The sequence below is a fragment of the Oncorhynchus clarkii genome, chromosome 3 (assembly GCF_045791955.1).
Source record: "Oncorhynchus clarkii lewisi isolate Uvic-CL-2024 chromosome 3, UVic_Ocla_1.0, whole genome shotgun sequence".
Classification (NCBI taxonomy): domain Eukaryota; kingdom Metazoa; phylum Chordata; class Actinopteri; order Salmoniformes; family Salmonidae; genus Oncorhynchus; species Oncorhynchus clarkii.
In genome coordinates, this window is record NC_092149.1 from 20,039,168 (window position 1) to 20,064,792 (window position 25,625).

Consider the following 25,625-nt stretch of genomic DNA (forward strand, 5'->3'; position numbering starts at 1 on the left):
GTGACGTGTTGTTGATTTCACATCAGTTGACAAATCAATACCTCGCAAGTAATAATTCAAAACTAGATGTTGAACTGACATCTGTGCCCAGTGGGCAGAGGCAGTATATAATATGGCGTGGCATATACAAGATTAATATACTCAACCGTTTTGTTTGAATGAATTACTTGAGAGGTTTTTTTTTTTGTTTTACCCCTTTTTCTCCCCAATTTCGTGGTGTCCAATTGTTGTAGTAGCTACTATCTTGTCTCATCGCTACAACTCCCGTACGGGCTCGGGAGAGACGAAGGTTGAAAGTCATGCGTCCTCCGATACACAACCCAACCAAGCCGCACTGCTTCTTAACACAGCACGCATCCAACCCGGAAGCCAGCCGCACCAATGCGCCGGAGGAAACACCGTGCACCTGGCCACCTTGGTTAGCGCACACTGCGCCCAGCCCGCCACAGGAGTCGCTGGTGCGCGATGAGACAAGAACACCCCTACCGACCAAGCCCTCCCTAACCCGGGCGACGCTAGGCCAATTGTGCGTCACCCCACGGACCTCCCGGTCGTGGCCGGTTACGACAGAGCCTGGGCGCGAACCCAGGAACTCTGATGGCACAGCTGGCGCTGCAGTACAGCGCCCTTAACCACTGCGCCACCCGGGAGGCCCCTACTTGAGAGGTTTTGAGTTATCTGACTAAACCAAAACTGTAGTAATTCCACCATTACTACTAAATGCTGGATAAACAGATGACAGACTCATTTTGCTGCAATATGTTTATTATTAGGCTTTTGAAAGTTGTAAAGGATAGACAGAGATAATCTCAGTTTTAGTAATACACAACTCTGGGATTATATTTGGATTATAATGAATACAGTTCAATAACAATTCCATGCATGAATACTCATAATCCCTCACAACATTATATGGTTCGGAATATGTTATCACATACAGAAGGTAATATTAAGGTAATTTTGCGATTTTATGTTGAAATGCTTTAGCCTACAACCTGGACATGAAAGGAATGTTTTTAAAGGATATTTTAGATCGATGAGATCTTATTTGAAAATTAAAATGTTCTAGCCTCCAAACTTGATATGCACAGGTTTTCCATATTTGTTGAGGAGTTTTTCAATCCATGACTGGTTGTTTGAATCTTTGCTGCTGATAATGTAACAGCCCCTGACCCCCTTCACCACCGCACACGTGGTCTTCGGACCGCAGGGCGCCACCTCACAGGCCATCTCGCCGGAGTTACAGCTGCAGCGGTGGTGGCAGTTCTCCTTATAGAAGACCTCACCGGACACAAAGTAGCGACCCTTGTGGTGACAGCCACAGTTCTTCATGTGGACACACTTGTTATCACTCAGCAGGAAACCAGGTTTGCATTGACAGCCCTCCCCTGGAGGAGTGGTGCATCCTGGGGCGGAGGTCATGGAATAGCATGTGGCCGGGCACCCGGAGGCCGAGAGGCTGTAGACACTGTTCTCTGGACAGGGGAGGTCTGAAATCACACAGGGAGAAAGAGAGGTCTGTGGAATCAGTTACAATTTTAAAGTTTCAGGATTTCATTTAAAATGTAGGGTTTAGAATTTGCAGTCTTATTTTACTGTCAGATTCCTGTTTTAAAGAATTTATGAATTGCGACTCATCATAAACCTGAAGATTAGTGATACAAAAAGCAGAGGACTTACGGCAGAAGTCTTTACTCCTCCAGACCTCAATTTTCCCTCCCTTCTCCTGACACTCTTCTACATAGTTGGTGATGATGTCACAGGCTGCCGTCAGTAGGCCGTTGTTGAGGATCATGTCATAGATGCAGTCTTCTTTGTACTCATCAGAGTCCACTCTACCAATACAGTCTCTGAGGGGACCACTCTTATCCACAATGACATCACAGGCGCTGACATATTTGGGCTTTATAAGGGGGATGTCTAGAACGGCACAATCTTTGCACTCGTGGGAGCAGCCCGGTACGTCAGCTACCCAGTAACTGTTTCCAAACTCCTTGGGACTCATGGGCTTTTTCCCGTTGGGCAGAAGCAGGTCGTCATCAGGGTTGTCATTGAGGTTGCCACAGAGACCACAGATGGCGTTGTGGTAGGTGCTCGGGACCTTCACCCTCACCTCGCTGGACCAGTCGAAGGAGACCTTGAGACCGAAATTAGTCTCCAGAACAGCAAAACGTCTGTTTCTGTAGACCTGAACCTCAGTGTTGTTGGAGTAGTACGGCAGAGATGTCAGGACATCGTCCACCTAAAATACAGTCCAGTGAAAAAAGAGAGTGGAATTCCATAAGAGCAATTTTTTTCAAAACAATATATTATACAAAATAGTTAATAACAACAACTAGTAAAGGACCTGTATTACTCACCAGGACTTTGCCGTGATAATCACCTGTGACGGTGTAACTACTTCCCAACACAATGACAGTCACCACCTTGGCGTAGGAGACTCTGGTGCTGCCCCTGTTGTTGTTCTCCAGAGTCACCTCAAAGCTCTCCAGATCGGGATCTTTGGAGCAGACCCCCGCCAGCTTGTAGATACAGTTTCCCTGGAAGTCGAAGCGCTTCCCATCAAAGGTGCGGAAGTGGGGGTCCCCCTGTGCTGAGCAGGTCTTGAAGCTGAGGGGGTAGCAGTCCTGAACCCCATTGACCACTGCACAGTGCTCACTAGCCTTGCACTTCCTAGACATACACACCACCTTCTGTGTGGCTCCGTCGCACACACACTTACTCTGACACGTGTTGCCCTCCCAGAAGGTTTCTTCGGGCAGGTAGTAGTGGTCATTGTGTGTACAGCCACACCCTGTCTCCTTGACGACACAGTGTTCACCGCTGAGCACATAACCCTTGTCGCACTGGCAGCCCTCCACACAGACTTTGGAACAGATCTCTGGGACATTGAGATCGGCACAGGTAGCAGGGCAGGCAGTGCCACATAGCTCATAGTGGCTGTGGTATGGGCAGTCCAGGGCTGTTCGAGTTAAGAATAAACAAACATCACAAATGTAGTCCTAATACATTCTGCAAATGCACAAGTGGTTGTATCGTGTCATTATACACATTTGAGGATGTCTGAGTTCCTAAATGTGATGTTTTGTTATAGCTGAGTACTTACGGCAGTTGGAGGCCTTTCTCCACAGTGGTGAGACAACAGCCCCAGCCTGCTGACATTCGGCCACGTAGTTAGCCAAGGCCTCACACAACACCTCCTGTCGACCCTCATTCAGACACACATCATAGAGGCAGTTTGAGGCAAACTCCTTCACCGGCACATTCTTATGACACTGTTCCAATGGCCCCCCTCTGTCTGTCATCAAACCACAGTACTTTGGTCCAGTATAAAGTGCCCGGTCTGAATCTGAGCATGTGGGGCAGTTGCTGTTACAGACGTGCCAGCAGAATGGGTCACCGTCGGCAACACTCCAGGATGCCACCCACGCCGTGGTATTTGATGAAAGCACACCTGTGGCAGTGGTGAAGTCATCTGCTTTGTTACCATTGTAGTTGCCACAGATGCCACCGAGGTTGTTGTAGTAACTGCTGCTGATGGTCACCATGAAGAGGCTGGTCCAGTCAAAAGTTATCTCCAGGCCAAAAGCTGACTGGATGGTCCCTCGTATACCAGACTCTGTGATTCTGATGCTGTCAGACTCCAAACTCAAAGGGAGGGCAGACCTAATGCCATCAATCTGAGACGATAGAGAGATGAGGATTTAAAGAGGACTTAAAGTGGATGGAGAGCATACAGGATTCTTACATTCAATTTCAACATGGAAAATCTGAATCGAGTATAACTGGAAGCCACCCACCTCCACTGTCCCTCTTTGGCCACTGAGAATGGTGATCCTGTGACCACTCAGGTCTATGTTGGCTGATTTGACGAAGGAGCCCTCGGAGTTGCCGCGCAGCTCATTCTTGGTCAGGATGCTGAACTGAGGCAGGGAGGGATCTTTGCCGGTCGTATTCACCAGAATGTAGGAGCAGGTGCCCATGAAGGAGAATGGCTGGCCGTCGAACGTGCTGTAATGAGGGTCACCGAAAGCCCAGCAGTAGGCCTTGGACTGGGCCACACATACCGCCTTATTGTTCTTCACCACACAGTTTTCCTTCTCACGGCACTCGGTATCCTCACAGGGGTCTTACAAAATGGGTATTAGAGATGTTAACATATCTTGCTCATTGCAATATCAAAATAGAAACATCAACAAAGTCCATAATTCCACATCCAAATGTACTAACACAAAGCCATATCTGTTTGGTTGCATTATTATTCATGGTTTTTACCTGTGCTGTAGCAGTCCATGACTCCATTCTTCAACGCACATTTCTGACCCTCTTTGCACTGTGAGTTCTTGCAGGTGAATACTCCTGCTGCACAGCTGCAGGTCTCAGAACAGTTGCCAAGCCTCACAGACTGGCCAGACTGAAAACCAGCAAAACATGTCAGTGATATCATTGAGTGTTTATACTATGGTGGAAACCATAGGATGATTGTAAAACAATAAATATTGACCAAGAATAGAGATTGATTATATATTTTTGCATTTAGCGTAGAACAGATATAGGCCTATAATTGTAATAATGACTTTAGTATATTATTGTATTTTTGGGATATGAAATGGCAATTCTTGTCAATAAATCAGTAATCACCTTGTAATAGTGTCCATCAACCACACAGCCACAGTTCTCCAGTAGGACACACTTGCCACCATCAAACACAAAGCCGTCATCACACTGGCAGCCCTCCTGGCATAGTGGGCATTTGGGAGACTCACTCAGAGAGTCACAGGTGGAAGAACAGGTGTCGGCACACAACTCATAGTGACTGTTAGCTGGACACGTCAGAGCTAGAGGACAGATGAAAATGGGAGGAGATGCATGTTATCAAAAAACTTAAATCAGCTTCAATTGTTTTTCAGCAGAGCATTAGGTCAGAGAAATATTACACACTAAGATAAACCAGGATAAGGTAAATCAACTTTCAATATCAAAATTCACTCACGACAAAACTGGTCAGATCTCCAGCTGCTGACAAGGCCACCGGATGCCTGACAGAAAGTCACATACGTCTGTAAGTGGCGGCACAGGGCATCCCCACCCTCTCCCTCCTTCGTGCACTCCTCAAAGTGCTCTTGTGGTGGCACAACAGCATGGCATTGGGCAAATGGACCCTTGGTTGACTTTATGATGCTACAAGCCGGCGGGGGTCCACTGGTGGAAGGACACTTCAAGCCACCGTCACATCCTGTCTGACATTTGACCCCTTCCTGAACCACCAACCACCCCGCTGCAAACTTCTCCACAGACGGCTCCTGCAGCCCACTGGGCAGCAGGAAGTCATCCTCCTTCTTGTCATTATAGTTGCCACAGAGACCACCGGTAACACCTTTGTAAGTGGATGGAAGCTGTATGATGGCGCCAGCAACGGTGTCGTAGGTCACCATCAAGCCAAAGTCTGTTACCACGACGATGTTAATGCCGTTCTGGTAGGCCCTGACCTTTCCATCTCCGAGTGACAGTGGGAGATTTGTTGCAACGTCATCCACCTGTGAAAGGAGGAAAGATTGAAAACATCAGTTTTTCTAATCAAGTGTTGCTTTTTAATACTGAAATGAGTAGATCAAGACAGAAAACTACCGTTATTTCCCATATAACTCTGGGAGACATAGATATCTTGTATTTGTAGGCCTGTATTTCAACCCTCCTGGTGACCATTGCATCATCAATCTTGGTCAACTGCTGCACTGACACAACAAACGGAGCCATCGATCCGTCTTTCTCCACAACCTCCAACATTTTGTACACACAGTCCCCGTGTAGGCTGAAGCAGCTGCCATCGAACGAGTGGAATCTCCTGGCCCCGCTCACATGGCAGGTGCCCGTGCTCATGGGTATACAAGCCTGCACCCCGTCTTGGACCTGGCACTTCTCATTGGGACCGCAGGCAAACTTCACATTACACTCCATGTGTCCATCCTTTTTACACACACAGCGCTCTTTGCACTGGCCGCTGGGGAAGAACACCTGGCCCATCTGGTAGTATTGGCCTTGGTGAATGCAGCCACATTCAGCCAGCGGCACACACTCGCTGTCGCTCTGTATGAAGCCGTCGTCACAGACACAGCCCTCGGTGCACAGGGAGTTCCAACAGCTCTCAGGCTCATCGAGGCCACTGCAGGTCTGGGGGCAGCCTGAGGCACACACCTCATAGTGGCTGTTGACCTTGCAGGAAGATGCTACAACACATTAGGTCAAACATGATACAATTGAATAATGTCGGAACCAGGAGCTGTTAGCTAGACAAGCCACTTCTGACTAATTGTAATGACCATAATTGTTAAAGTCGTTGTTTTGAAATACACATCTGATGAGGTGTGTCTGTGCACTACTTACGACAGAAGCTGTCCGACCTCCACTGTTCCACCTTGGCAGGGGCATCCTGGCAGGCAGTGGTGTAGGTGCTGAGGGCGTTACAGAGGGCAGAGGCATGGCCACGGTACAGACACATATCAAACACACAGTCCTCATAGTACTCTGTGGGGTCCACCTTGGCGTGGCAGTGCTTGAACGGACCGTTTTTGTCTGTGATCCTGCCGCAGTACTTCCCTGTTTGGTAATCAAGCATCAGGCTGTGGTCACAGGTGGGGCACTTCTTGCCGTTGCAGTTGCTGGAGCAGCCAGGATCGTTCCCCACTTTCCAGCTGTCCCCAAATACTGTTGGGGTGTTGGCAGGGCTCTTGTCTGGTTTGAGGAGGTCGTCGTTCCGTTGGCCGTTCCAGTTTCCGCAGAGCCCTCCGATGAGGTCTGAGTAGGTGCTGGGGAGGGTTAGGGAGACGTGGCTGTTCCAGTTGAACTTCAGTGTCAGGCCAAATTTGGTTTTCACCACCCCAAAATACCCACTGCGAAAGATGGACAGTTGGCCATCTTCTACATCAAATGGCAAGTTCACGTACTGGTTGTTGACCTGAGAAGAGAGGATGAAACACAAAGGATGATACTGTCCTGATATTTCCTCTTACATTAAGTAGTATAATCATAAAAGCTCATTAACCAAGTAAACCCAGAATGCAATTATGTCATTCATTTGGAATGGATAACATTTTAAGGTAGCTTACCAATACTTTGCCAGGGTTGTCCCTACTCATGGTGATGATGTTTTTGAAGACAATGACGGTGACTGTCTTTGTGTAAGACACTGCCGTGTTCCTCCCCCTATTCTGATTCTTTACAAGCACCTCATAAGGCGCCAGAGACTTGTCATCTTTGCTGACCAATTTGGAGAGAACGTAAGTACACGTTCCCTGGAAGTCGAACCTCTTGCCATCAAACGTGCGGTAGTGGGGGTCGCCTGAACCTTGGCAAGTGGCATAAGATGTTGGGTAGCAATCTCTCTTACCACTCTGCAGGCCACACATCTCTGACTTCTTGCATGCTGTTGCTTTGCATTCAACCTTGGCTGTTCCTGGATTGCATTCACACTGCTTTGTGCATTTGTCATCTTCCCAGAACTTCATTCCAGACGGGTAGTATCGTCCTTCATAAGAGCAGCCACAGCTCTCCTTGGAGACGCATTTGTTTCCACTGAGGACAAAGCCCTTGTTGCATTGACAAGTCTCCACACAGGGTTCCTTGCACTTTGCTTCGGCATCTAGATCTGAACAAGAGGCAGGGCAAGCTGTGCCACACGCCTCGTAGTAGCTGTTTGAAGGACATTCCAGTGCTGCAAATGTGAAATGAGAAATAGTTTTAAATAATAGTGAAAATTGCAATCTAAAAATCTGCATGAAATGTCTGGAAAGAGGACAACTCACAGCATCCAGTGATTGTCCTCCACTCAGGGCTAATTTTGACCCCCTCGGCCAAACAGGCATCATTGTAGCTTTTCATGTTCTCACAGAGGAACTGATAGATGCCTTTATTGATGCAGACGTCATAGACACAGTTGTCCATGAACATGCCTGGGTCCAGGACCTTGTGGCAGCTGGCGAATGGGCCGTCGTTTTTGGCCAAGAGACCACATAACTTCTCTCCCTTGTATTTCTGTTGGAGAGCCGGAGTGCAGCTAGGACATTCCCCTTGGCAGTCATCATGACAGAACAAGTCGCCGTCTTCAGTTCTCCAGCTCTGGGCAAACTTCACCACTGTGGGTTCCTTGTTACCTTTGGGGTTAGTGAACTCGTCATTGCGATCCCCGTTGTAGCTCCCACAGAGCCCACCCAGGGTGCGGAAGTAGCTGCTGGGGACAGTGATGTAGAACTTCATGTTCCAGTCGTACATAACCTTCAGGCCAAAGTTTGTCTTCAGAACAGCATAGCTGCCACTATACACCACCGTTAGGTTTCCTCCGGCCAGGGTCACAGGCAGGTAGACATTCTCACCATTCACCTAAGAAAATATCAATAAGCATATGGAAAAACCACTCAGTTCACCTCCTGGGTTGACCAAATTTACCATGGAACCGACCCCAACTCGGATCATTTCCCTCTGGTCTCTTGTTACTTACCTCAACCTTCCCTTTATGCGTGCTGATCACAACGGTCAGCCCATAGACCGTGACTGAGACTTTCCTTACGAAAGACACCCTCTTGTTCCCTCTGTGGTTGTTCTTGGTCAGGACAGTGAACGGGATGAGGCCAGGATCAGATTTAACAACCGTGGCCATGACATAAGAGCAGGTGCCCTGGAAGTCAAATCGCTCCCCGTCAAAGGTGAGGTAGTGGGGGTCGCCCACAGCCCTGCAGGTGGCCTTGGACTGGGCCACACATACCACCTTATTGTTCTTCACCACACAGTTTTCCTTCTCACGGCACTCAGTATCCTTACAGGGGTCTGACAAAATGGGTATTAACATATCTTGCTCATTGCAATATCAAAATAGAAACATCAACAAAGTCCATAATTCCACATCCAAATGTACTAACACAAAGCTATATCTGTTTGGTAGCATTATTATTCATGTTTTTTTACCTGTGCTGTAGCAGTCCATGACTCCATTCTTCAACGCACATTTCTGACCCTCTTTGCACTGTGAGTTCTTGCAGGTGAATACTCCTGCTGCACAGCTGCAGGTCTCAGAACAGTTGCCAAGCCTCACAGACTGGCCAGACTGAAAACCGGCAAAACATGTCAGTGATATCATTGAGTGTTTATACTATGGTGGAAACCATAGGATGATTGTAAAACAATAAATATTGACCAAGAATAGAGATTGATTATATATTTTTGCATTTAGCGTAGAACAAATATAGGCCTATAATTGTAATAATGACTTTAGTATATTATTGTATTTTTGGGATATGAAATGGCAATTCTTGTCAATAAATCAGTAATCACCTTGTAATAGTGTCCATCAACCACACAGCCACAGTTCTCCAGTAGGACACACTTGCCACCATCAAACACAAAGCCGTCATCACACTGGCAGCCCTCCTGGCATAGTGGGCATTTGGGAGACTCACTCAGAGAGTCACAGGTGGAAGAACAGGTGTCGGCACACAACTCATAGTGACTGTTAGCTGGACACGTCAGAGCTAGAGGACAGATGAAAATGGGAGGAGATGCATGTTATCAAAAAACTTAAATCAGCTTCAATTGTTTTTCAGCAGAGCATTAGGTCAGAGAAATATTACACACTAAGATAAACCAGGATAAGGTAAATCAACTTTCAATATCAAAATTTACTCACGACAAAACTGGTCAGATCTCCAGCTGCTGACAAGGCCACCGGATGCCTGACAGAAAGTCACATACGTCTGTAAGTGGCGGCACAGGGCATCCCCACCCTCTCCCTCCTTCGTGCACTCCTCAAAGTGCTCTTGTGGTGGCACAACAGCATGGCATTGGGCAAATGGACCCTTGGTTGACTTTATGATGCTACAAGCCGGCGGGGGTCCACTGGTGGGAGGACACTTCAAGCCACCGTCACATCCTGTCTGACATTTGACCCCTTCCTGAACCACCAACCACCCCGCTGCAAACTTCTCCACAGACGGCTCCTGCAGCCCACTGGGCAGCAGGAAGTCATCCTCCTTCTTGTCATTATAGTTGCCACAGAGACCACCGGTAACACCTTTGTAAGTGGATGGAAGCTGTATGATGGCGCCAGCAACGGTGTCGTAGGTCACCATCAAGCCAAAGTCTGTTACCACGACGATGTTAATGCCGTTCTGGTAGGCCCTGACCTTTCCATCTCCGAGTGACAGTGGGAGATTTGTTGCAACGTCATCCACCTGTGAAAGGAGGAAAGATTGAAAACATCAGTTTTTCTAATCGAGTGTTGCTTTTTAATACTGAAATGAGTAGATCAAGACAGAAAACTACCGTTATTTCCCATATAACTCTGGGAGACATAGATATCTTGTATTTGTAGGCCTGTATTTCAACCCTCCTGGTGACCATTGCATCATCAATCTTGGTCAACTGCTGCACTGACACAACAAACGGAGCCATCGATCCGTCTTTCTCCACAACCTCCAACATTTTGTACACACAGTCCCCGTGTAGGCTGAAGCAGCTGCCATCGAATGAGTGGAATCTCCTGGCCCCGCTCACATGGCAGGTGCCCGTGCTCATGGGTATACAAGCCTGCACCCCGTCTTGGACCTGGCACTTCTCATTGGGACCGCAGGCAAACTTCACATTACACTCCATGTGTCCATCCTTTTTACACACACAGCGCTCTTTGCACTGGCCGCTGGGGAAGAACACCTGGCCCATCTGGTAGTATTGGCCTTGGTGAATGCAGCCACATTCAGCCAGCGGCACACACTCGCTGTCGCTCTGTATGAAGCCGTCGTCACAGACACAGCCCTCGGTGCACAGGGAGTTCCAACAGCTCTCAGGCTCATCGAGGCCACTGCAGGTCTGGGGGCAGCCTGAGGCACACACCTCATAGTGGCTGTTGACCTTGCAGGAAGATGCTACAACACATTAGGTCAAACATGATACAATTGAATAATGTCGGAACCAGGAGCTGTTAGCTAGACAAGCCACTTCTGACTAATTGTAATGACCATAATTGTTAAAGTCGTTGTTTTGAAATACACATCTGATGAGGTGTGTCTGTGCGCTACTTACGACAGAAGCTGTCTGACCTCCACTGTTCCACCTTGGCAGGGGCATCCTGGCAGGCAGTGGTGTAGGTGCTGAGGGCGTTACAGAGGGCAGAGGCATGGCCACGGTACAGACACATATCAAACACACAGTCCTCATAGTACTCTGTGGGGTCCACCTTGGCGTGGCAGTGCTTGAACGGACCGTTTTTGTCTGTGATCCTGCCGCAGTACTTCCCTGTTTGGTAATCAAGCATCAGGCTGTGGTCACAGGTGGGGCACTTCTTGCCGTTGCAGTCGCTGGAGCAGCCAGGATCGTTCCCCACTTTCCAGCTGTCCCCAAATACTGTTGGGGTGTTGGCAGGGCTCTTGTCTGGTTTGAGGAGGTCGTCGTTCCGTTGGCCGTTCCAGTTTCCGCAGAGCCCTCCGATGAGGTCTGAGTAGGTGCTGGGGAGGGTTAGGGAGACGTGGCTGTTCCAGTTGAACTTCAGTGTCAGGCCAAATTTGGTTTTCACCACCCCAAAATACCCACTGCGGAAGATGGACAGTTGGCCATCTTCTACATCAAATGGCAAGTTCACGTACTGGTTGTTGACCTGAGAAGAGAGAAAGAAACGTTGATGAAACACGAAGGATGATACTGTCCTGATATTTCCTCTTACATTAAGTAGTATAATCATAAAAGCTCATTAACCAAGTAAACCCAGAATGCAATTATGTCATTCATTTGGAATGGATAACATTTTAAGGTAGCTTACCAATACTTTGCCAGGGTTGTCCCTACTCATGGTGATGATGTTTTTGAAGACAATGACAGTGACTGTCTTTGTGTAAGACACTGCCGTGTTCCTCCCCCTATTCTGATTCTTTACAAGCACCTCATAAGGCGCCAGAGACTTGTCATCTTTGCTGACCAATTTGGAGAGAACGTAAGTACACGTTCCCTGGAAGTCGAACCTCTTGCCATCAAACGTGCGGTAGTGGGGGTCGCCTGAACCTTGGCAAGTGGCATAAGATGTTGGGTAGCAATCTCTCTTACCACTCTGCAGGCCACACATCTCTGACTTCTTGCATGCTGTTGCTTTGCATTCAACCTTGGCTGTTCCTGGATTGCATTCACACTGCTTTGTGCATTTGTCATCTTCCCAGAACTTCATTCCAGACGGGTAGTATCGTCCTTCATAAGAGCAGCCACAGCTCTCCTTGGAGACGCATTTGTTTCCACTGAGGACAAAGCCCTTGTTGCATTGACAAGTCTCCACACAGGGTTCCTTGCACTTTGCTTCGGCATCTAGATCTGAACAAGAGGCAGGGCAAGCTGTGCCACACGCCTCGTAGTAGCTGTTTGAAGGACATTCCAGTGCTGCAAATGTGAAATGAGAAATAGATTTAAATAATAGTGAAAATTGCAATCTAAAAATCTGCATGAAATGTCTGGAAAGAGGACAACTCACAGCATCCAGTGATTGTCCTCCACTCAGGGCTAATTTTGACCCCCTCGGCCAAACAGGCATCATTGTAGCTTTTCATGTTCTCACAGAGGAACTGATAGATGCCTTTATTGATGCAGACGTCATAGACACAGTTGTCCATGAACATGCCTGGGTCCAGGACCTTGTGGCAGCTGGCGAATGGGCCGTCGTTTTTGGCCAAGAGACCACATAACTTCTCTCCCTTGTATTTCTGTTGGAGAGCCGGAGTGCAGCTAGGACATTCCCCTTGGCAGTCATCATGACAGAACAAGTCGCCGTCTTCAGTTCTCCAGCTCTGGGCAAACTTCACCACTGTGGGTTCCTTGTTACCTTTGGGGTTAGTGAACTCGTCATTGCGATCCCCGTTGTAGCTCCCACAGAGCCCACCCAGGGTGCGGAAGTAGCTGCTGGGGACAGTGATGTAGAACTTCATGTTCCAGTCGTACATAACCTTCAGGCCAAAGTTTGTCTTCAGAACAGCATAGCTGCCACTATACACCACCGTTAGGTTTCCTCCGGCCAGGGTCACAGGCAGGTAGACATTCTCACCATTCACCTAAGAAAATATCAATAAGCATATGGAAAAACCACTCAGTTCACCTCCTGGGTTGACCAAATTTACCATGGAACCGACCCCAACTCGGATCATTTCCCTCTGGTCTCTTGTTACTTACCTCAACCTTCCCTTTATGCGTGCTGATCACAACGGTCAGCCCATAGACCGTGACTGAGACTTTCCTTACGAAAGACACCCTCTTGTTCCCTCTGTGGTTGTTCTTGGTCAGGACAGTGAACGGGATGAGGCCAGGATCAGATTTAACAACCGTGGCCATGACATAAGAGCAGGTGCCCTGGAAGTCAAATCGCTCCCCGTCAAAGGTGAGGTAGTGGGGGTCGCCCACAGCCCTGCAGGTGGCCTTGGACTGGGCCACACATACCACCTTATTGTTCTTCACCACACAGTTTTCCTTCTCACGGCACTCAGTATCCTTACAGGGGTCTGACAAAATGGGTATTAACATATCTTGCTCATTGCAATATCAAAATAGAAACATCAACAAAGTCCATAATTCCACATCCAAATGTACTAACACAAAGCTATATCTGTTTGGTAGCATTATTATTCATGTTTTTTTACCTGTGCTGTAGCAGTCCATGACTCCATTCTTCAACGCACATTTCTGACCCTCTTTGCACTGTGAGTTCTTGCAGGTGAATACTCCTGCTGCACAGCTGCAGGTCTCAGAACAGTTGCCAAGCCTCACAGACTGGCCAGACTGAAAACCAGCAAAACATGTCAGTGATATCATTGAGTGTTTATACTATGGTGGAAACAATAAATATTGACCAAGAATAGAGATTGATTATATATTTTTGCATTTAGCGTAGAACAAATATAGGCCTATAATTGTAATAATGACTTTAGTATATTATTGTATTTTTGGGATATGAAATGGCAATTCTTGTCAATAAATCAGTAATCACCTTGTAATAGTGTCCATCAACCACACAGCCACAGTTCTCCAGTAGGACACACTTGCCACCATCAAACACAAAGCCGTCATCACACTGGCAGCCCTCCTGGCATAGTGGGCATTTGGGAGACTCACTCAGAGAGTCACAGGTGGAAGAACAGGTGTCGGCACACAACTCATAGTGACTGTTAGCTGGACACGTCAGAGCTAGAGGACAGATGAAAATGGGAGGAGATGCATGTTATCAAAAAACTTAAATCAGCTTCAATTGTTTTTCAGCAGAGCATTAGGTCAGAGAAATATTACACACTAAGATAAACCAGGATAAGGTAAATCAACTTTCAATATCAAAATTTACTCACGACAAAACTGGTCAGATCTCCAGCTGCTGACAAGGCCACCGGATGCCTGACAGAAAGTCACATACGTCTGTAAGTGGCGGCACAGGGCATCCCCACCCTCTCCCTCCTTCGTGCACTCCTCAAAGTGCTCTTGTGGTGGCACAACAGCATGGCATTGGGCAAATGGACCCTTGGTTGACTTTATGATGCTACAAGCCGGCGGGGGTCCACTGGTGGGAGGACACTTCAAGCCACCGTCACATCCTGTCTGACATTTGACCCCTTCCTGAACCACCAACCACCCCGCTGCAAACTTCTCCACAGACGGCTCCTGCAGCCCACTGGGCAGCAGGAAGTCATCCTCCTTCTTGTCATTATAGTTGCCACAGAGACCACCGGTAACACCTTTGTAAGTGGATGGAAGCTGTATGATGGCGCCAGCAACGGTGTCGTAGGTCACCATCAAGCCAAAGTCTGTTACCACGACGATGTTAATGCCGTTCTGGTAGGCCCTGACCTTTCCATCTCCGAGTGACAGTGGGAGATTTGTTGCAACGTCATCCACCTGTGAAAGGAGGAAAGATTGAAAACATCAGTTTTTCTAATCGAGTGTTGCTTTTTAATACTGAAATGAGTAGATCAAGACAGAAAACTACCGTTATTTCCCATATAACTCTGGGAGACATAGATATCTTGTATTTGTAGGCCTGTATTTCAACCCTCCTGGTGACCATTGCATCATCAATCTTGGTCAACTGCTGCACTGACACAACAAACGGAGCCATCGATCCGTCTTTCTCCACAACCTCCAACATTTTGTACACACAGTCCCCGTGTAGGCTGAAGCAGCTGCCATCGAATGAGTGGAATCTCCTGGCCCCGCTCACATGGCAGGTGCCCGTGCTCATGGGTATACAAGCCTGCACCCCGTCTTGGACCTGGCACTTCTCATTGGGACCGCAGGCAAACTTCACATTACACTCCATGTGTCCATCCTTTTTACACACACAGCGCTCTTTGCACTGGCCGCTGGGGAAGAACACCTGGCCCATCTGGTAGTATTGGCCTTGGTGAATGCAGCCACATTCAGCCAGCGGCACACACTCGCTGTCGCTCTGTATGAAGCCGTCGTCACAGACACAGCCCTCGGTGCACAGGGAGTTCCAACAGCTCTCAGGCTCATCGAGGCCACTGCAGGTCTGGGGGCAGCCTGAGGCACACACCTCATAGTGGCTGTTGACCTTGCAGGAAGATGCTACAACACATTAGGTCAAACATGATACAATTGAATAATGTCGGAACCAGGAGCTGTTAGCTAGACAAGCCACTTCTGACTAATTGTAATGACCATAATTGTTAAAGTCGTTGTTTTGAAATACACATCTGATGAGGTGTGTCTGTGCGCTACTTACGACAGAAGCTGTCTGACCTCCACTGTTCCACCTTGGCAGGGGCATCCTGGCAGGCAGTGGTGTAGGTGCTGAGGGCGTTACAGAGGGCAGAGGCATGGCCACGGTACAGACACATATCAAACACACAGTCCTCATAGTACTCTGTGGGGTCCACCTTGGCGTGGCAGTGCTTGAACGGACCGTTTTTGTCTGTGATCCTGCCGCAGTACTTCCCTGTTTGGTAATCAAGCATCAGGCTGTGGTCACAGGTGGGGCACTTCTTGCCGTTGCAGTCGCTGGAGCAGCCAGGATCGTTCCCCACTTTCCAGCTGTCCCCAAATACTGTTGGGGTGTTGGCAGGGCTCTTGTCTGGTTTGAGGAGGTCGTCGTTCCGTTGGCCGTTCCAGTTTCCGCAGAGCCCTCCGATGAGGTCTGAGTAGGTGCTGGGGAGGGTTAGGGAGACGTGGCTGTTCCAGTTGAACTTCAGTGTCAGGCCAAATTTGGTTTTCACCACCCCAAAATACCCACTGCGGAAGATGGACAGTTGGCCATCTTCTACATCAAATGGCAAGTTCACGTACTGGTTGTTGACCTGAGAAGAGAGAAAGAAACGTTGATGAAACACGAAGGATGATACTGTCCTGATATTTCCTCTTACATTAAGTAGTATAATCATAAAAGCTCATTAACCAAGTAAACCCAGAATGCAATTATGTCATTCATTTGGAATGGATAACATTTTAAGGTAGCTTACCAATACTTTGCCAGGGTTGTCCCTACTCATGGTGATGATGTTTTTGAAGACAATGACGGTGACTGTCTTTGTGTAAGACACTGCCGTGTTCCTCCCCCTATTCTGATTCTTTACAAGCACCTCATAAGGCGCCAGAGACTTGTCATCTTTGCTGACCAATTTGGAGAGAACGTAAGTACACGTTCCCTGGAAGTCGAACCTCTTGCCATCAAACGTGCGGTAGTGGGGGTCGCCTGAACCTTGGCAAGTGGCATAAGATGTTGGGTAGCAATCTCTCTTACCACTCTGCAGGCCACACATCTCTGACTTCTTGCATGCTGTTGCTTTGCATTCAACCTTGGCTGTTCCTGGATTGCATTCACACTGCTTTGTGCATTTGTCATCTTCCCAGAACTTCATTCCAGACGGGTAGTATCGTCCTTCATAAGAGCAGCCACAGCTCTCCTTGGAGACGCATTTGTTTCCACTGAGGACAAAGCCCTTGTTGCATTGACAAGTCTCCACACAGGGTTCCTTGCACTTTGCTTCGGCATCTAGATCTGAACAAGAGGCAGGGCAAGCTGTGCCACACGCCTCGTAGTAGCTGTTTGAAGGACATTCCAGTGCTGCAAATGTGAAATGAGAAATAGTTTTAAATAATAGTGAAAATTGCAATCTAAAAATCTGCATGAAATGTCTGGAAAGAGGACAACTCACAGCATCCAGTGATTGTCCTCCACTCAGGGCTAATTTTGACCCCCTCGGCCAAACAGGCATCATTGTAGCTTTTCATGTTCTCACAGAGGAACTGATAGATGCCTTTATTGATGCAGACGTCATAGACACAGTTGTCCATGAACATGCCTGGGTCCAGGACCTTGTGGCAGCTGGCGAATGGGCCGTCGTTTTTGGCCAAGAGACCACATAACTTCTCTCCCTTGTATTTCTGTTGGAGAGCCGGAGTGCAGCTAGGACATTCCCCTTGGCAGTCATCATGACAGAACAAGTCGCCGTCTTCAGTTCTCCAGCTCTGGGCAAACTTCACCACTGTGGGTTCCTTGTTACCTTTGGGGTTAGTGAACTCGTCATTGCGATCCCCGTTGTAGCTCCCACAGAGCCCACCCAGGGTGCGGAAGTAGCTGCTGGGGACAGTGATGTAGAACTTCATGTTCCAGTCGTACATAACCTTCAGGCCAAAGTTTGTCTTCAGAACAGCATAGCTGCCACTATACACCACCGTTAGGTTTCCTCCGGCCAGGGTCACAGGCAGGTAGACATTCTCACCATTCACCTAAGAAAATATCAATAAGCATATGGAAAAACCACTCAGTTCACCTCCTGGGTTGACCAAATTTACCATGGAACCGACCCCAACTCGGATCATTTCCCTCTGGTCTCTTGTTACTTACCTCAACCTTCCCTTTATGCGTGCTGATCACAACGGTCAGCCCATAGACCGTGACTGAGACTTTCCTTACGAAAGACACCCTCTTGTTCCCTCTGTGGTTGTTCTTGGTCAGGACAGTGAACGGGATGAGGCCAGGATCAGATTTAACAACCGTGGCCATGACATAAGAGCAGGTGCCCTGGAAGTCAAATCGCTCCCCGTCAAAGGTGAGGTAGTGGGGGTCGCCCACAGCCCTGCAGGTGGCCTTGGACTGGGCCACACATACCACCTTATTGTTCTTCACCACACAGTTTTCCTTCTCACGGCACTCAGTATCCTTACAGGGGTCTGACAAAATGGGTATTAACATATCTTGCTCATTGCAATATCAAAATAGAAACATCAACAAAGTCCATAATTCCACATCCAAATGTACTAACACAAAGCTATATCTGTTTGGTAGCATTATTATTCATGTTTTTTTACCTGTGCTGTAGCAGTCCATGACTCCATTCTTCAACGCACATTTCTGACCCTCTTTGCACTGTGAGTTCTTGCAGGTGAATACTCCTGCTGCACAGCTGCAGGTCTCAGAACAGTTGCCAAGCCTCACAGACTGGCCAGACTGAAAACCAGCAAAACATGTCAGTGATATCATTGAGTGTTTATACTATGGTGGAAACAATAAATATTGACCAAGAATAGAGATTGATTATATATTTTTGCATTTAGCGTAGAACAAATATAGGCCTATAATTGTAATAATGACTTTAGTATATTATTGTATTTTTGGGATATGAAATGGCAATTCTTGTCAATAAATCAGTAATCACCTTGTAATAGTGTCCATCAACCACACAGCCACAGTTCTCCAGTAGGACACACTTGCCACCATCAAACACAAAGCCGTCATCACACTGGCAGCCCTCCTGGCATAGTGGGCATTTGGGAGACTCACTCAGAGAGTCACAGGTGGAAGAACAGGTGTCGGCACACAACTCATAGTGACTGTTAGCTGGACACGTCAGAGCTAGAGGACAGATGAAAATGGGAGGAGATGCATGTTATCAAAAAACTTAAATCAGCTTCAATTGTTTTTCAGCAGAGCATTAGGTCAGAGAAATATTACACACTAAGATAAACCAGGATAAGGTAAATCAACTTTCAATATCAAAATTTACTCACGACAAAACTGGTCAGATCTCCAGCTGCTGACAAGGCCACCGGATGCCTGACAGAAAGTCACATACGTCTGTAAGTGGCGGCACAGGGCATCCCCACCCTCTCCCTCCTTCGTGCACTCCTCAAAGTGCTCTTGTGGTGGCACAACAGCATGGCATTGGGCAAATGGACCCTTGGTTGACTTTATGATGCTACAAGCCGGCGGGGGTCCACTGGTGGGAGGACACTTCAAGCCACCGTCACATCCTGTCTGACATTTGACCCCTTCCTGAACCACCAACCACCCCGCTGCAAACTTCTCCACAGACGGCTCCTGCAGCCCACTGGGCAGCAGGAAGTCATCCTCCTTCTTGTCATTATAGTTGCCACAGAGACCACCGGTAACACCTTTGTAAGTGGATGGAAGCTGTATGATGGCGCCAGCAACGGTGTCGTAGGTCACCATCAAGCCAAAGTCTGTTACCACGACGATGTTAATGCCGTTCTGGTAGGCCCTGACCTTTCCATCTCCGAGTGACAGTGGGAGATTTGTTGCAACGTCATCCACCTGTGAAAGGAGGAAAGATTGAAAACATCAGTTTTTCTAATCGAGTGTTGCTTTTTAATACTGAAATGAGTAGATCAATACAGAAAACTACCGTTATTTCCCATATAACTCTGGGAGACATAGATATCTTGTATTTGTAGGCCTGTATTTCAACCCTCCTGGTGACCATTGCATCATCAATCTTGGTCAACTGCTGCACTGACACAACAAACGGAGCCATCGATCCGTCTTTCTCCACAACCTCCAACATTTTGTACACACAGTCCCCGTGTAGGCTGAAGCAGCTGCCATCGAATGAGTGGAATCTCCTGGCCCCGCTCACATGGCAGGTGCCTGTGCTCATGGGTATACAAGCCTGCACCCCGTCTTGGACCTGGCACTTCTCATTGGGACCGCAGGCAAACTTCACATTACACTCCATGTGTCCATCCTTTTTACACACACAGCGCTCTTTGCACTGGCCGCTGGGGAAGAACACCTGGCCCATCTGGTAGTATTGGCCTTGGTGAATGCAGCCACATTCAGCCAGCGGCACACACTCGCTGTCGCTCTGTATGAAGCCGTCGTCACAGACACAGCCCTCGGTGCACAGGGAGTTCCAACAGCTCTCAGGCTCATCGAGGCCACTGCAGGTCTGGGGGCAGCCTGAGGCACACACCTCATAGTGGCTGTTGACCTTGCAGGAAGATGCTACAACACATTAGGTCAAACATGATACAATTGAATAATGTCGGAACCAGGAGCTGTTAGCTAGACAAGCCACTTCTGACTAATTGTAATGACCATAATTGTTAAAGTCGTTGTTTTGAAATACACATCTGATGAGGTGTGTCTGTGCGCTACTTACGACAGAAGCTGTCTGACCTCCACTGTTCCACCTTGGCAGGGGCATCCTGGCAGGCAGTGGTGTAGGTGCTGAGGGCGTTACAGAGGGCAGAGGCATGGCCACGGTACAGACACATATCAAACACACAGTCCTCATAGTACTCTGTGGGGTCCACCTTGGCGTGGCAGTGCTTGAACGGACCGTTTTTGTCTGTGATCCTGCCGCAGTACTTCCCTGTTTGGTAATCAAGCATCAGGCTGTGGTCACAGGTGGGGCACTTCTTGCCGTTGCAGTCGCTGGAGCAGCCAGGATCGTTCCCCACTTTCCAGCTGTCCCCAAATACTGTTGGGGTGTTGGCAGGGCTCTTGTCTGGTTTGAGGAGGTCGTCGTTCCGTTGGCCGTTCCAGTTTCCGCAGAGCCCTCCGATGAGGTCTGAGTAGGTGCTGGGGAGGGTTAGGGAGACGTGGCTGTTCCAGTTGAACTTCAGTGTCAGGCCAAATTTGGTTTTCACCACCCCAAAATACCCACTGCGGAAGATGGACAGTTGGCCATCTTCTACATCAAATGGCAAGTTCACGTACTGGTTGTTGACCTGAGAAGAGAGAAAGAAACGTTGATGAAACACGAAGGATGATACTGTCCTGATATTTCCTCTTACATTAAGTAGTATAATCATAAAAGCTCATTAACCAAGTAAACCCAGAATGCAATTATGTAATTCATTTGGAATGGATAACATTTTAAGGTAGCTTACCAATACTTTGCCAGGGTTGTCCCTACTCATGGTGATGATGTTTTTGAAGACAATGACGGTGACTGTCTTTGTGTAAGACACTGCCGTGTTCCTCCCCCTATTCTGATTCTTTACAAGCACCTCATAAGGCGCCAGAGACTTGTCATCTTTGCTGACCAATTTGGAGAGAACGTAAGTACACGTTCCCTGGAAGTCGAACCTCTTGCCATCAAACGTGCGGTAGTGGGGGTCGCCTGAACCTTGGCAAGTGGCATAAGATGTTGGGTAGCAATCTCTCTTACCACTCTGCAGGCCACACATCTCTGACTTCTTGCATGCTGTTGCTTTGCATTCAACCTTGGCTGTTCCTGGATTGCATTCACACTGCTTTGTGCATTTGTCATCTTCCCAGAACTTCATTCCAGACGGGTAGTATCGTCCTTTATAAGAGCAGCCACAGCTCTCCTTGGAGACGCATTTGTTTCCACTGAGGACAAAGCCCTTGTTGCATTGACAAGTCTCCACACAGGGTTCCTTGCACTTTGCTTCGGCATCTAGATCTGAACAAGAGGCAGGGCAAGCTGTGCCACACGCCTCGTAGTAGCTGTTTGAAGGACATTCCAGTGCTGCAAATGTGAAATGAGAAATAGATTTAAATAATAGTGAAAATTGCAATCTAAAAATCTGCATGAAATGTCTGGAAAGAGGACAACTCACAGCATCCAGTGATTGTCCTCCACTCAGGGCTAATTTTGACCCCCTCGGCCAAACAGGCATCATTGTAGCTTTTCATGTTCTCACAGAGGAACTGATAGATGCCTTTATTGATGCAGACGTCATAGACACAGTTGTCCATGAACATGCCTGGGTCCAGGACCTTGTGGCAGCTGGCGAATGGGCCGTCGTTTTTGGCCAAGAGACCACATAACTTCTCTCCCTTGTATTTCTGTTGGAGAGCCGGAGTGCAGCTAGGACATTCCCCTTGGCAGTCATCATGACAGAACAAGTCGCCGTCTTCAGTTCTCCAGCTCTGGGCAAACTTCACCACTGTGGGTTCCTTGTTACCTTTGGGGTTAGTGAACTCGTCATTGCGATCCCCGTTGTAGCTCCCACAGAGCCCACCCAGGGTGCGGAAGTAGCTGCTGGGGACAGTGATGTAGAACTTCATGTTCCAGTCGTACATAACCTTCAGGCCAAAGTTTGTCTTCAGAACAGCATAGCTGCCACTATACACCACCGTTAGGTTTCCTCCGGCCAGGGTCACAGGCAGGTAGACATTCTCACCATTCACCTAAGAAAATATCAATAAGCATATGGAAAAACCACTCAGTTCACCTCCTGGGTTGACCAAATTTACCATCGAACCGACCCCAACTCGGATAATTTCCCTCTGGTCTCTTGTTACTTACCTCAACCTTCCCTTTATGCGTGCTGATCACAACAGTCAGCCCATAGACCGTGACTGAGACTTTCCTTACGAAAGACACCCTCTTGTTCCCTCTGTGGTTGTTCTTGGTCAGGACAGTGAACGGGATGAGGCCAGGATCAGATTTAACAACCGTGGCCATGACATAAGAGCAGGTGCCCTGGAAGTCAAATCGCTCCCCATCAAAGGTGAGGTAGTGGGGGTCGCCCACGGCCCTGCAGGTTGCTTTGGAGATGTGGACACAAACTCCCTTTGTACATTCTTCCTTTTCTCTGCATTTGACTTTCTCACAGGGGTCTATTTGTGTAGTGGGTGGTGCAGTGCCTGAGTGAAAACAGAAGCAACATTCAAGACTAACTCTAGTTTTCATGCTGTGCATTTGTTGTGTTGTGTTGCAATTTATTTTTTTGTGTTGCGTTGCATTGCGATGTGTTGTGTTGCATTGTATTGTTTAAGAGTTGTCCTCTTTAATAGGGGAGGTGTCGAGGGGCAGTTGATAGGCCAGTTAAGTGCATGTGTCAAATAAACAGCTTACCTTTGGAACATACTCCTGTTGTAGCGTAGCCGTCTCTTGGCATGCCACCATAAACGTAAACAGCCATGAGGCAGTCGCCTTTGATAGAGAAATGTTGTTGCTGCTCTCCCAATGGAACATTTACCCACATGTACTTAGGGTCTGAGTTGAATGATGTCCATCCGAGAGATTTCACACAATTATTTTTCTCACAGACTTTAACAGTGTTGATCCCTTCCCCCTCGGAGACAATGACCAATGTGCTCTCGAATTTGCTCTGCGTGTCCACCGACCACTCTTTGGCTAGATCAGACGTTGGGAGGATGTTGGTGAGGAACGGATCGTAGGGCTTGTTGTTGCTGAAGTACATCACCATGACCTTCTTATCGCTTTTGATGATCAGCGGATATTTGGGTTGGACAGATATCACATACGCCTGCCCCTCATTCAGCTCTTTAGCAGTGGATACCTTTCCCTCAAAGATCTTCACTAGAGTGTTGTCCTCTGAGGCCACAATGTTGACAAAGTCTGTTGAATGGGTCATGTGCATGGAAGGAACCAAGTAATTGGTGGAGAGGCTCTGTACCGGTAGCAGTTGTTCGTATACGTGATTGCAGCGGCCTCCATCTGCAATGCACTCGTGTCCCCCCAGGACTGCCACAGGGTGCTTAGCTTTTACCCTGGTCCCAGTGAAAGTGGTGTAGCTTTGGTAGAGGTAGACCTGGTATGGTTCCATGGTAACAATCATCGCCTTTCTTTGCTTCCAGGAATCCACGCCACTGAGATTCATGTTGGAGACAGGGATGATCGTGATCTTGTTGGGCTCTTTGCCGTTGATAATAGACATAAGCTTGTGCATGTTGCTTGGACCCTCATTGGGGGAGAAGACCACATAGTCAGTACCCAGCTGGTCAGTTGGGAAGACCACACTGCTGTCTCCGGTCGAGAACTTGTAGTTGAAGGCCACCACCGAGATGTCAGAGTTAGAGGTGACCTGCACTGTTTTGGTGGAAGCTCCTGGACCCCCAATTTCCGCGGTACCAGGTATGCCGATCCATTTGGTGTTCTGTTTCTCTATTTTCACTGAGGTGGAGAAGCCGATTGCATTGACCTGAATTTGAACAATGGCTGGATAATCCTGTGTGGTTATGGCCAGTTGAAGACTCTGATCATCTTGGTAGCTCAGCAAATAGTTAGGCATAAAGGCAGTAATGAACTCCCGCCCCACTGGGCATGATCCACTGACCACTAAAACATAAAGGAAGAAAGACAATTTTACAGATGAGCACCTGCATTCTTTTCACAACCATTTGGGTACTGCATTATACATTTAATAAGGAAACATATACTATAGTTTAAATACAGTACAATTGTCTTGCTCCGACTGCTCTTGCCGAATTCACTGACTGTCAAGTGTTAGTTTAGTAAGGCACAAAATCATTTGTTTTTGCTTGAATTACATAATCGTCTAGAATTAATTTTTGTGTACATAACAATACACGTGCTGTCGCTTCCCTCTGCATAGCTTTATAACCAGTATTACATGTCTATATAGTGTGCCCTGCAGAACAAACAACATAAATGTACTATCTAATTAGAGGAGGCTAGAAAGATTTCATTTGCCAAGCTACTGTATGTTTATGTTTCCCCATCATGTTAGATAATAATAAATGATCAACTTGTTCAATTCTGGTAGTGATTACATGACATGTAATATTGAAAAGTAAACTGTGATTCTTACCTCTGAATAGGGTGACAGCCACACAAAGCAGGAAAGTTGGCCCCATGGCTGGAAACTAAAATGCACAGTCAACAAATGATATGGAAAAAATGGAAAATGGATGTAAAAACTAAATCAGTTTTGTTTTAGTTTAGATTATAGAGTAGCTACTGACAGGGGAGAAAACATATATAATTATTTTTATATCCATCAATAAATTACATAAATATTTTGTAAATATAAATTAGCTTGCATTAATACATTGTACATGTATCTACAAAGACAGGAAATAGTTTATTTCAATTCACTTTCATCTCTGTAATAATTTGGTCTTCAGCTGATTTTATTCACCAATATTTCTAATCCAAAAGACTGATCTGATGTCCATACATTACCTGTGGTGGGACCATGAAGGATATGACAGACAGGGAGGGATGAGAGGGTGTTTTATATTGTGAAGGGGATGGATTTTAAAAAACACATCCTTGACAAAATATTTAATTACCGTGCTTATTAAGTCAACATATCGTATGCATGACTGTAATGTATATATTGACAACTGTGTGTCTAAAGTTTCCATCTAACCAAACCATTTACATAGTATTTTTCCTTATAAACAATACTTTTAAAATAAATTGGAAACAAACATCTGTTTCATAAAATGTTACCTCAATCTACCTCAATATATATAAAATAAAAAATGTATTTAAGCAGGTTTAGCCCGTTTAGATTTTGTAAGAGAGAATTGGTAAATAATATTGCCAAACATTTTTCCTAGACTCATTGAATATGGCCTACTGACCAGAAACAGTTATTTATTTTTTTGCAATAGAATA

The 25,625-nt window shown here is 47.2% G+C and overlaps 1 protein-coding gene across 1 annotated transcript; it reads right to left on the reverse strand.

Annotated features, from left to right (window-relative positions):
• Positions 1-756: 756 nt before the first annotated feature.
• Positions 757-24,856, reverse strand: LOC139385105 (IgGFc-binding protein). The gene is made up of 39 exons (XM_071130174.1): positions 24,811-24,856; positions 23,091-24,317; positions 22,539-22,879; positions 21,847-22,420; positions 21,151-21,755; positions 20,418-20,988; positions 19,662-20,260; positions 19,027-19,570; positions 18,675-18,871; positions 18,328-18,466; positions 17,864-18,189; positions 17,172-17,745; positions 16,476-17,080; positions 15,743-16,313; positions 14,987-15,585; positions 14,352-14,895; positions 14,000-14,196; positions 13,653-13,791; positions 13,189-13,514; positions 12,497-13,070; positions 11,801-12,405; positions 11,068-11,638; positions 10,312-10,910; positions 9,677-10,220; positions 9,325-9,521; positions 8,959-9,097; positions 8,495-8,820; positions 7,803-8,376; positions 7,107-7,711; positions 6,385-6,955; positions 5,629-6,227; positions 4,994-5,537; positions 4,642-4,838; positions 4,276-4,414; positions 3,801-4,129; positions 3,107-3,680; positions 2,361-2,962; positions 1,681-2,242; positions 757-1,490 (listed from the first exon to the last, which is right to left on the reverse strand). The coding sequence occupies exons 1-39, from the start codon at positions 24,854-24,856 to the stop codon at positions 1,066-1,068; spliced, it is 18,000 nt and encodes a 5,999-aa protein (XP_070986275.1). The 3' UTR covers positions 757-1,065.
• Between the last annotated feature and the right edge of the window lie 769 nt (positions 24,857-25,625).

Bases quoted from the DNA above. Each gene is read 5' to 3' on its own strand.
- LOC139385105 (XM_071130174.1), bottom strand. From the start codon at position 24,856: ATGGGGCCAACTTTCCTGCTTTGTGTGGCTGTCACCCTATTCAGAG. The intron at 14,896-14,986 runs GTAGTTTTCTGT...CTCCTTTCACAG, and splicing joins GAGTTATATGGGAAATAACG to GTGGATGACGTTGCAACAAA. The intron at 13,515-13,652 runs GTAAAAAAACAT...CCATTTTGTCAG, and splicing joins CATGGACTGCTACAGCACAG to ACCCCTGTAAGGATACTGAG.